Consider the following 12787-nt stretch of genomic DNA (forward strand, 5'->3'; position numbering starts at 1 on the left):
TCACTCAGTCTTTTGGCATCCTTCAGGTTCTCTCCTCTGGAACCATATGAGCACTCCATGCTCTAGGTTTGCTGCAATCTTCTCACCTTCTGCTGTCGTTCTCTGTGCGACAGTAAGACCATAACTCTCCAGCTTTATCAACTGTACCTCCTACTCCTTCTTCTTTCTTTCTGGAATCCTTTCCCTTCTCTTGCATGTAGAATCTTCATCTGCTCTGATACCACTTGATGGAAAATGAGAAATTGGGGGTTAACCAAAATCCATTTTCCTTAACAAATCAATCTTGAGGCCTGTGGGTTATGGCCCACTAAGCCTATCGGAAGTGTTTCTTTAGGCTCTCAGCCTTTAACCGTGGACTTACTACACATTTTCGAATATTTCCTTAATGATCGGAACACTTAAGCTATCGGGATCCACACACTATCGGAAGCTTTCAAACATGAGTTTGAGCCTTAAAACCCCGGCCAGCACATATATCGGGAATACACAGGATAACAAAGAAACCCCGCTCCAAAACCTTTGTTCAGATTTCAAAACTATATACCCAAACCTATATTTGTCGTCGGGTTCGCCTATTCTTTGCGTTGTTCCTTCAATTCAACCGAGCTCCAATCTCCTCCAGACTTTGGCTACCCGATTAGCGACTAGTTTATTGGCGATATTGCCATTGACATATCAACCCTTCGCTGTTCCACTATCCAAGTCCTTTGGCCTCTCCGATATGCGATCGTCGATCGCATCTGGGCCGTCGATCTGGGCTTTCGATCTGACGGTCCAGGATCCATCGCTTATTGCTGATCACTTTGCGATGATGGTTGGGTTTCGATAACACCCTAAGGGCTCTACCGATGCGATAAAGGATCTAGACCGTTGATCTTTCAGCTTCAACAGTTCCTGTGTATTCTCGCCATTTTGATGGAATCTCTGTGCTTTAAACACAGTTCTCTGCCCACCTGCGTTCACACGCGACATGCATATATACAACGAGAATTTGATATCATAGGGTCGCCATCGATCCTACAGGAATCGATGGTTGACCAAACCTGCACACGGAAACATTCAAGCTATCCACATGACAAACACATAAATGCACAGTTTCAACATAAACACACATATATTATATTAACACAACACAGTTACAATTTCTAAGGCATTTTAGCCTTAACACAGAGTCTCTCTCGACTACATTGTAAACACTCTATTCTCACAGTCTTCTATCTATTTCACTCTCTATATCCCTTTGTTGAATGCACAGGTTCATATATATAAGGAACATTGGATTATTGGATTGGATCACTGAAAGGATCCGATCAGATCTCTCCATGATTTTCTCAACAAAATCCCTTAAAGCTCGATAATGCATGCATGGCAGATTACAATAATAACAAGTCTTCGAGAGACTTATCCATTCCATATTTAAATATGTTTTAAAACAGATTTTTCCTTGTTTTGCTCCCCTGGTCCACGTGCTCCTCTTCGCTCCACTTTGGATTCCTCCCTTTGACTAAGGGTGTTGGATGCTCTTGCATCACCATGGTTCATAAGTTTGTCTTCAACATCTTTGGAAAGTGAAATATCAAAGTGTGCATGAGGTTAAAAAAACAAGTGTATCATTAATGGGGATTTACCATTGGAGCTAGGAATGAAATGATTATAATGATGTTAGATGTGGGGCAAACTCTCATCCGAGCTTTAGGATTGTTCATGTTACACCTCATTTCTAAATGAACTAAATTTCTATTGATTACTTATTTTTCAAATTCTACCTATGGGTGAAAGGTCATTCTCCTCTTCCACTCTCCAAAAAATCATTATATTCTTCAACTAGATATCCATATAACCCCAAATTCCTTCTATAAATTGACTACACATATGTTATCCATGTATGAAATGATGGAGATAGGAATTCTAAAATGCATGACATATTCTTGAAGAATTGCTTGGTTACTTGCGAGGAACCAATAGTGTCGTCTTATTCAACCTATCAATTGCTACGATCAAGTAATAATTTTCATCATATTATTTGGCAATCCTCTAAAGAAGCCCATGAAGATGTTTTCCAAAGATTGAATAGGGATGGGAAGTAAAGCGTGCAAACCCAACTTCTATTAGTGGGTTTTAAAATGTAATAAAATGCACATGCTTGAATGAATATCACCCCATCCAATTACCTACAAGGCCAATAAACATGAATTTGAATATTTAGCCATGCCTTCATTGTTCCAAAGGGTCCAAAAACTCTACAAATATGCTTCTCTGATAATATTATTCAACATTCACCCCTTGGAATACATAACTTATTATCTTCGTAAAACAATTCTCTTGTAAACACTAGTCAACCTTTATCTCTCTCCACTACAATGTGACCATTAGTTAATAGAAATCCTTGTCCTCTTCATATTGGATCTACAACTCCTCAAATGGAAAGTTTGTAGAAACAAATTATCATGAGAGAAATCAAAGGCCTTAAAGGTTTATATAATAAATTTGCAACCTTATTCCCTCCTTGTATCTAATGACAAGGTTGAATTATTGCAAATAGTGCATCCACTTATTATACCTATGTTCTTGTAACTTGTCTTAACTCTACATAATTGTAGTGGTTTGTGATTAGTGGAGATTCCATTTCCTTCCCTAGAATATAATATATCTTTAATGCTTTCTTTTTTGGTGTAAAGCAAACAACCCTTTGTTAATGGTAGCATAATTCAAGAAAATGCCACTAAACGTTTTCTAACGGAAAGAAACATGTCTTCCTTCTTGCATCTGTAAACCCCCATGGCATAGCTAGGGGCAACACCCTTGATCTCAAAAGGATTCTACAAATTAGGAAGCCCTAGCATATGCACTTCACATATCTTTTTCTTTATCATGTTGAAGCATTTCCCATGCCCCTTTGTCCAAATAAATACATACTCTACTTTTGTCAAGGAATGCAAAGGTGCAAGAATACCTAAGAAATGTGGGACAAACTTGAGTAAACATTAATGAGATGAACCAAAACTCCTTAACTTTGCGATATTCACTAGTATGGGTCATGGTTTGACAATACAGATATTGGTTAGGTCATGTCTTCAATTGATCTCCACCAATCATGAATCCTTAATAAATAAACATTCGCCTATCAAAGTCACACTTCTTCACGTTAAGTTACAACTTCTTAAGTTTGAGTGCCCAACAACTACTTCAAATGGGTATCATGTTCATCCCATGTTTTGTTGTAAATTATGAGAATGATATTTAAGTAAACAACTATAGAGAATTCAATGAATGTTCTAAAAACTTCATTCACTAACCTCACGAATGTGTATGGTGCATTAGCATGTCCAAATGGCATTGCCAGCCATTCAAACAACCCTTCTTTTATCTTGCATGTAGTATTCCATGTGTTCTCTTCCTCTATCCTCGCTTAACAATATCCAAACTTAAGATCCAACTTGGAAAAATACTTTTGTATTTAATCCAAAAAGTCATCATTTTTTGGTAGAGAGTATGGTTCTTGATCATGATATTGTTGAATTTATGAAAATATAGACACATCTGCTAGGTGCCATCCTTATTTGACACTAACACAAAAGGGGATACATAAGGGGACCTACAATGTTTGATCACCTCTTGATCTAGAAACTCTTGTATGGGCTTATTAATGTTTTTATTGTCCATCACAAAGGTTCAAAACAAGCCAAGGATTTGCAAGGATGACTTTAATTATAACTACATCTGATGCTCAACTAGCTACTTGAGAGGCCACCCCTTTTGGCTTTGCCAAGACCACCTCATATTTACCTAGAAGTTGTTTTAAGTCTTTATTTTTCTCTATTGTAATATCATCTTCATCAAGTTTTTCTTCTTCAAGGATGTCCTCTTCAAGCCTCACAATCAATATAAAAAACTTGTTGCCAATTTTAATCAACCTCTTGGCTCGATTAGAAACATTCAAAGAGATATTTTTCTTATCCTTGTAATTGTTGATGATGTAAAGTTTACCTTCATCGATCTCCATTTATCGTCTCTTGTGAGGAAAATGACAACTTTGTCCCATAAATGTGGGTTACCAAGAACAACTTCATAGGCATCCAAAGAAACATCATCACATTCCAATTCCTTAATGATCTAACTCAAAATGTAGATCTTGAAATTTGATTCAACAAGTCATCAACATTTGATAAAGGATATTGGTTCTTTATTATAATCTTATTGAAATTGTGAAACTCAACACACATTTTGATCTGTAAACTTCCATGGATATTCCACTGGACAACTCATCACAATAGATCTGATAAATTATACTTGAAAATCTAAACTCTACACTATGAGGGTTTACATATCTTCATATTTATGGATCATTGTTTATTGTGTATGCATGCAAACTATAATAATGCATAAAATAGAAAATAGCAAAATAAAAACTCACAAGCCACAATTGACACAAGATATATCATAGGAAACTCTTTCAGGAGAAAACCTAGTTGGAAGGTGAGGTCACTCTCCTCTCTTTCTATGAATAGAAAATGGTTACAAGTATAAAGAAGTAAGGACTGCGACCTGTGGGCTACTACAGTGAAACTATCCTCTTGGTGTGCTCTCCATTTGACGGCTTCATGAAATATTTATCCGTGTTCTTCGAATCATAGCAAATTATTGCAAGGATGCCAACGATTTGTGGTAGAATGAGTCACCTTATTGAAAGTCGTCGCCACTACAAACAACAACTTCATCCAATGGCAAGAAAGGTATAAATCCTTTGCCACTACTGCATGCATGTATGGTGAGTTATTAATTGTTGGGCGTTTGCTGACTGTAAAATTCTAGGCTGGAGTGATTTCTTTATTTTAGAGTTATTGGTAGTGATATGAATATAGTAGTGATTGAGTGTGTAAAAGACCCATTAATGAACAAAGGAATATAATTAAATTAGTGGTTCTCAGTTCTTCGGTGCTAAGAGCATATGGCTAGTTTGATTATGTGAGTCTCTTATACGTTGATGGGTCCTTTTGTGCTTCGGGCTTCAAGAGCATTAGTTAGAGTTCAATTTATGAGATTCTTGTATGTAGAAAGGTCAATTGCATAATTGACTATTGGATATAGTCCAATATTGAGATTGTTCTTCGGTAGATCGAGAAGCGTCAATTATACCAAGTTCATTAAAGATGGTAATAGGTGTTTATGTTTTAAATGGAACTGAAGTGACAACTCGAAGATGAGATGGTGAAGAAAGAGCGGTCTTTGCGAGATTCCTGAGTGGTTATGATTGTTGATGAAGACCAGCGAGACACATATCAGTTTTGATTGTTCTAATATGTACTCTCTATATTGTAATTTGTGTTATTTTTTTATTTTGACATGTAAACATTAAGGGAGGGATCTAAGTATATAATTGTATCATATTTGTGAATGATTAGTGAAATAAAAAATAATTTTTTATGTATTCTGATTTCTTTATTTTTAGTTAAACTATGTTATGTTTGTCTCTTATAATTTTTTATAAGATTCATTTTAGGTGAGAAAGTTGAATAAACTATACATTTTTTTATGATGTAATCTCTTGTTTTGAAATAATAAAATTTGTCAGACAATATATATATATATATATATATATATATATATATATAATTATAATTTAAGATTGAAAAACTTTATTATAATATATTTGTTAAATAAGTAATTGGAGAATGACCACTAATTATTACTATTGTTCGAAAAAAACACTAAACTTATTTCTATTAAAAACTATAAACCAATTAATTTTTTTAATAGAATTTCTATTAAAAACTATAAACCAATTAACCAGCACATGACGTGCATGATAGGACGGCTGGGGCGGTTGGCTTTCGCACCCCCCAGCCGTGATCGAGTCCTGCGGCTACCCCTCGCTGGGCGATTTCTATCGGCTATGCCGTATTCTGTTGGCTTCGGCCATTAATTCTGCTGGCTTCGGCCGTAAATTCTGCTGGCTTCGGCCATATTGATTGTAAAAAATATTTGTAGGCTTCGGCCATATGTGGATTTTCTCTCTGAAAAAAAATAAACCAATTAACCAATTAAAAACTTATTGATAATCCATAAAAAGTGAATGCCAAATACACCTAACCCAATCATACATTCATACAATATCAAAAACTAACTCCGGACTAAAAATAAAAAATACTTAACCTAGTTTACTTTGACTCTGTTCCTTTTTTGGCTCGCAACATGTTTCTTAATAGCATGCAATGTATCTTCTTCTATTCACACTGTGGAGTGGAAGGTGGCCTTCAATTAGTTGAAAATGACTTTGCTTCTTTCTTTTCCATAGCCATGTTTCTTTAAGCCATGAAATATATCGTGAAAGTGTGGACTAGAAGGTCATGGTCTTTCTTTAATTAGTTGACGGCAAGTGAAAGGATGAGGTGGTTATGAAAATAATAAGATTTCTTCTCTCTTATTGAGAGTGTGGAGACTGGAAGGTGCCCTTTCTTCATTCAGACGATGGGGGAGTGAGGTGGTCACCCAAATTAAAAGTTTTTTTTGGTAAAGAAGCATGTGATTAATTTTGAGTTTTTTTAGTATAGGGTTAGGCAGTGTATTATATTAAATATTAATTTGGGATTCAATTGCATTAAGTAAATCATTCATGTCTGACTATTTCCATGAGAGGTAATCGTAATTGACTAATTTCTCATGATTTTTGAATAATTCACTTAACATTCATTACATCGGGTGATGTTCACAAGGGTGAAGAAGTGGGATTGAAACTAGTGAAATGAATCACATAGCATCAATCCAAACTGACTTACTTAAGGAAGTTGAATCCCAAAATGATATCTAATATAATTTTGAGTTGTTGGCTCAATACCCAATCGATTATTGATCTTCATCCATAGTTAAATGTATGTTATATTTATGTGTCTATATATATGTGTGTGTTATATTTATGTGTCAAGATCAATTGGTTATTGATCTTCATCCATGGTTAAATGTATGTTTCTCTCAACTCCTCCAAAGATCAACACTTCTCTTTCAATCAAATTCACAAATATCTTATAGTCAAAGTTTTGCAAAAGAATCACTGCCTCTTATTTCTTCCATTATATTCTCATTTTTGTGTAGAGATATTGATGTGGTTGGAAATACTCTAATATATACCAATTCATGACAAAAAATGAGGCTAAGGCATTAACCCTGAAAAAGGATAAATTTTTAAAAATTTCCATCAAAATCAAAGTCTTTAGTAAAAATATATCTATGCAATTGTCAGAGAAAAATTCAGCACTTTGTGCCCTTTTAATTATGCTAATGCAATATAAAATAAAAATTCAGCACTTTGTGCCCTCTCAATTATACTAATGCCATGTAAAATTAGCCGATATTATTTTACACTGAAAATTTAAAAAATGTTCTAACACACTTGTAAAGATACTGAGAAAGAGGATGTAGTAAATAAAAGTTGTGGAAAGAGTTTCTAAGGTTTTCTAATTTACCTGCTTGTAACTTCACCCCACTTATTTGCAAATATAAACATTGGATTTTAGTTAATTAATAATTAAATTATAATAAAGTTTTATTTTTCTGTAATCAATATAATGAATAAATATTAAAAAATCTTTTCATAAAAATCTCTAAATAAATTTTTATATTTAAAAAAACCATTTTTACTTTACTCATTAAAAACAATTATATATATATAACTAATTAAAAAAAAAATTACGGGACAGCTATAGGCCTGACGAAGGCTTACGCCAACGGAGGGACCGGGTTGGCGAAAAGCCGATGCAGGGCGGTGATGGAATTGACAACTGTATTTCAACTTCGACACACGACGTTCGCATGATGAAATCCATACAAAAATAGAATTACACGTGTCGGTGTTTAAATGGGTATGGGCAGACGAAACATGGAGGAAGTCTTCCCTCCGAAGAAACCTTTTGGCCCATAAAAACAACCAGTAGTCTTTAACGCGACTTTTTGAAAGCTTTTCTGGCGATTTTTTCCGGTGAAAATCCGGCAGTAATTTATTGGAATCCAAGTTTGATAGCTAATTTCTGCACAATGAAACCGTCCCAGGGGTTTTTCAGGGTGCTGAATCCGAATATGCAGTTAAAAAACCATTTTAACTGCAACAAATCATGATTTCATCTCAATTTCTTCCGCCGGATTCCGTCACCGGAATCTCAAAAAGTCGCATTATAGACAACTCCTAAAAACAAGTCACATTACAAATAAATGTGGATATTTTTAGTTTCATATATACATGAATGTGGCTATGTTTTTATTCTTTATTTTCATTATATATAATAGAAATGAAGAGGAAATAATATTATTAATGTTATAAAATAAGTGTAATAGGTAGTCTTGCTATTTAGTATTGATCTATTATATAATTAATAACAAAATTTATTGTAATTATGATAAAAATAATGTTATTATTATGCTCTATATATATATATATATATATTTATAGTGATTTTTTAATTTATGTTTTAAGTATATTTCTATATTTTTACATTTAACATAAGGTACTAATTAAGATTTTTAAATGACACTAATTTCTATGGTTGAGTATGGTTTGTGATATACTTGAGACACAAATTTAAGATATAGTTTTTGGTGATCACAAAGATACATAGAACAAATCCTATGTTATATGACAACTAACATACTATAGTAATTAGGAGTTATAATGACACTAACTTCCATGAAGAAGCATGTTTTATGATATGTTTGAGATACAAATCCAAGGACCATATGAACACATAGAAATAATCATTTCTTATAGTTATTTGAAAAGACAAAAATAATAAAATAAAATACAACTTAAATGCTAAAAGTAAATTAATTAAAAAGACAATTTTTTTAATTAAAAATGATGTTACTTTTAATAAAAACAATAAAATATTTTTATTAAAAACTATTGATATTAATATTACAATAATACTATAAAGATATAGTATTCTATTTAAATAAAAACTAAAAATGACAAAACAATACTCATTAGTAAGTTATTCTAAATTTGATTTTTAATCTATATAATTTTCAATTTAAATATTGAAAATAAATTAGTTAGAAGAAAAAAAATAATAATAAGATATATATTTAAATAAAAAAATGACAAAACAATACCCATTAATAAGTTATTCTAAACTTGTTTCTTAATCTATATAATTTTCAATTTAAATATTAAAAAAAATTAATTAGAAGACCAAAAAATAATATAATAAATCTATGTTGATTTTAAATTATATATATGTCATTTCCTATATTATTAATGATAATAGTTGCTATTAAGATATATGCAGACAAAAATAAAAATCTCTTTATAAATTTAACTTCTTACAATGGCAGCTCAATTGTTGATTGAAGTAATGTGAGATTCAACTTTCAAATCCCCGCAGTTATGGTTGATATGTTAGCCATGAAAAATTGTTCTCATTTTAGCAAGGTTCATTTTTTTTTAGCATTAGTCAAAATAGAGACATACTTATGATTTTCAAGAGTGCTAATGATCACCTCCTCATAATATATTAGTTTCCTTTTTCCCTTTTACTCTTTATCACCCCACAATTTCTTCCTAAATTTTAAAATAATAATATTTTTAATATTATTCTTACTTTACAAAATGATCTCTTCTTTAAGCCCTCAGTATTCAAGTGGAGACTAGCATCTTTATGTCATCCGAGCTTAATTCAAGACTAAATACCTTTATCTCATCCGAGCGTCACCCAAAACATCTTTACATAGTCATGACTTGGTGAGAGTTTTGACTCGACGTAAAACAAACTTTTTCTACTTACATGTTGTTTAACTTCTTTTTATATAAGATATCTAGTCATAACTATACTTTCAATAAAAAACACTTGTTTCAATAAAATATCTAGTCATAACTATACTTTCAATAAAAAACACTGGTTTCAATGAGAAAAATAAAATATGAAATATTTCATTAATTTTAAAATTAGAAAATACTTTTAGATGTATTTATCTTCCGCAATTCTAATTTATAATAAATTTGTTATATATATATATATATAAAAATTAATTTTATATTCGATGAGTTTTAAATTATCAAAATAATTCCATGGGGATCTGATTCCTATTGATTTTAAAAGTTGAAATGATTTTGGGGAAGTCCGAGGTTGAAATGAATCTCATATTAGATCTGGTATTTGCAGATGCAGTGAACTTCCAATTAAATTAGCAGTTGTCTATAATACGGTTTTTTGAAAGTTTTTTGGGCGGGTTTTTCCAGTTGAAATCAGGTAGGAATTTATTGGAATCGCAAGTTTGATAGCTAGTTTCTGCACAATGAAAGCCTCTCAAGGGTTTTCGAGGGTGCTGAATCCAAATATGCAGTTAAAAAACCATTTTAACTGCAACAAATCAAGATCTAACCTCAATTTCTTCCGCAGGATTTCGTCACCAGAATCTTCAAAAAATCGCATTATAAACAACTCCATTAAATTAACTTTAACCTACTCGAGCAGACCTATTTTTGCGGCTTAGGCCTTCTTTACGTATTTGGCCTCTTCGAAGAAAGTTTATTTGGGTAAGCAACATCTCTGCACACAAGTAGCTTTCCCGACGAACACTGCAGGTATCACCATGTTGCCCACCTACCAGTATTCACTCCAACTTTTTTCCCACCTACCAGCTTTCACTCCACCGCTTACTGTAGCTATAAGAATGGTAGTTATGAGAGAACGTTTAAAGTCTCTATTCCACTCAATCACATTGCCCAGCCCCTATTTATTCACTCCACCCATCTCAAACTCATTCGGATTCTTCCTCCATTTTCAATCTGCAAATTTCTTCGTTTTCTTCCTCTGTATCGAAATTCATCGTGGCGCGATGGCGACACGTAACATGGAAACAACCCTCATCTCGGCCCGGGATCTGAACAACGCGGGCATGTTCGGCAAAACAAAGGCCTACGCAGTCGCATGGATCTCCAGCGATCTCAAAAACAGGCAGTGGACGCCCGTGGACGAAGAGAACGGCACCAATCCCACGTGGAACCAAGTTATGAACTTTACCCTCGACGAGGCCGCTCTGCAGCAGGGTCGCCTGCTTCTCGAGATCGAAATCTACAACGACTCAACCTTCGGCGAGAAAGAAATCGGTCGCGTCAGCATCTCTTTGAAAGAATTCCTGAAGCCCGCCGACAGCAACAAGGTTGCCAGCGACAGTGCGCAGTTCGTGAGCTACCAGGTCCGGAAACCCAACGGAAAACCCAAGGGGGCTCTTAACCTCTCTGTCAGATTGGCCGAAAAGGTCGATTTCAAGCCGCAGCAACAGTCGCGGGAGTTTGTCACAGAGTCATATGAGGCGGTGAAGGAGGAGCCCGTGGTCGCATACCCAGTCCACGAATCTGTTGTCTCGTCTCCGCCAGCGACAAACCAGTACCCTCCGCCATCGTATGCGCCCCAAGCAGAATATGACCCGCCTCCGCCTCACCACCAGGGTTACCCTCCGCCTCCGCCTCACTTTCCGGGATACCCTCCGCCTCCGCCTCACCATTCCGGTTATCCACCACCTCCGCCTCCGCCTCATCATCGGGGTTACCCTCCACCTCCGCCCCACCATCGGGGTTACCCTCCACCTCCGCCTCCGCCCCACCATCCGGGTTACCCTCCCCCTCCGCCTCCGCCCCACCATCCGGGATACCCTCTCTACTAGGGCTACCCAACCTATCAGGGTTATCCGCCCATCGTTTCTGCAGTATAGCAGCCTCCTAGGAAGACTGATAAATCTGGGGAAGGTTTTGGGGGAGACTTAATTGGCGGAGCTCTTGGCGATATAGGATATATTAGCAGAAATGCGAGTTAGGATGGAGGGTTTGATGACGGCAGCTACTTTGGCGGCGACTTCTAATCGGTTAGGTTATGAAATCGGCCGCCAGGCATTTGGCGGGCCGCTAAAATACCAAGTTCTGTAAGTTATAGAAAGTTATTAAATTGATATAGATAAGTAAGAATTGTCAGAACGGTGTATGCTGTGCGTTTTGATTTGAATTGATTTTGTTTCGTGTGTGATAAGGTGTACTTAGAACATGCATTATTAGGACTTCAACCTAGCCAGCATTGAGGAATTGTACAGCTAAGAAGTATAATTATGTTAATGACATTTATAGCATTTTCTAGAAGTTATATTTATCATTTTTATAATTTTTTATAAATGCTAGTTGTAATGAGATTTTAATTTTGTTGGAAATTCTGACTGGATTTTGATAAAATTTTGTAAGAATTTTGGGAAATTTGGATTACAGTTGTAAGTTTCAAGATTTTCCCTGTTCAAGAGGATTTTGATGATGCTGAATCTATTTTCACCAGAAAAAAAGAGGGTTCTAGCACTCAATCTCTCAGACTATTTCAAAAAAATATGGCCGGATTCCAATAACTTTTATGGTCTGAGTAAATTTACCACCATAGCTATGTATTTTTTCTAAAAAATTATGAAAAAAATTATATATATATATATAATAATAATTTTATTTTTTATCTTTTACAATCTTTGTGATGGTCATTTTTTTCAGATAAAAAAAGCGTTGGTTTATATAATGTCCCAGTGCATATGTTCATAAATAAAAGCAAGAATACATATGAGCTAACAAGAAGGAAACCAAATCCTTTCATATTTAGAGTGACCATCCAAGGCGAAGAGAGCCAAAAAAAATAAAAAGTACATTAATTTCTAAACATCATTGGAAAAATATTCAAATGAGAATCCCCATAATAGTCATACAAACAAATTGTAAATAGTGGCATTTGAAAGTTGACAAAAAACATCTATGTGATAAGGGAATAGTGCCAAC

At 34.5% G+C, this 12787-nt stretch overlaps 1 protein-coding gene across 1 annotated transcript; it reads left to right on the forward strand.

Moving 5' to 3' along the window:
• The first annotated feature begins 10694 nt into the window (after positions 1 to 10694).
• Positions 10695 to 12128, forward strand: LOC149199923 (protein SRC2 homolog). Its single transcript, XM_089402556.1, has one exon. The coding sequence runs from the start codon at positions 10825 to 10827 to the stop codon at positions 11650 to 11652; it is 828 nt and encodes a 275-aa protein (XP_089258682.1). The 5' UTR covers positions 10695 to 10824; the 3' UTR covers positions 11653 to 12128.
• Positions 12129 to 12787: the final 659 nt, after the last annotated feature.

This window comes from Pinus tabuliformis, chromosome 2_1 (assembly GCF_031772625.1).
Source record: "Pinus tabuliformis cultivar Carrire ecotype Pingquan chromosome 2_1, CPIR1, whole genome shotgun sequence".
In the NCBI taxonomy this organism is placed as follows: domain Eukaryota; kingdom Viridiplantae; phylum Streptophyta; class Pinopsida; order Pinales; family Pinaceae; genus Pinus; species Pinus tabuliformis.

What these genes read in the sequence shown, in the direction of transcription:
- LOC149199923 (XM_089402556.1), top strand. Translation starts at nt 10,825, where the DNA reads ATGGCGACACGTAACATGGAAACAACCCTCATCTCGGCCCGGGATCTG.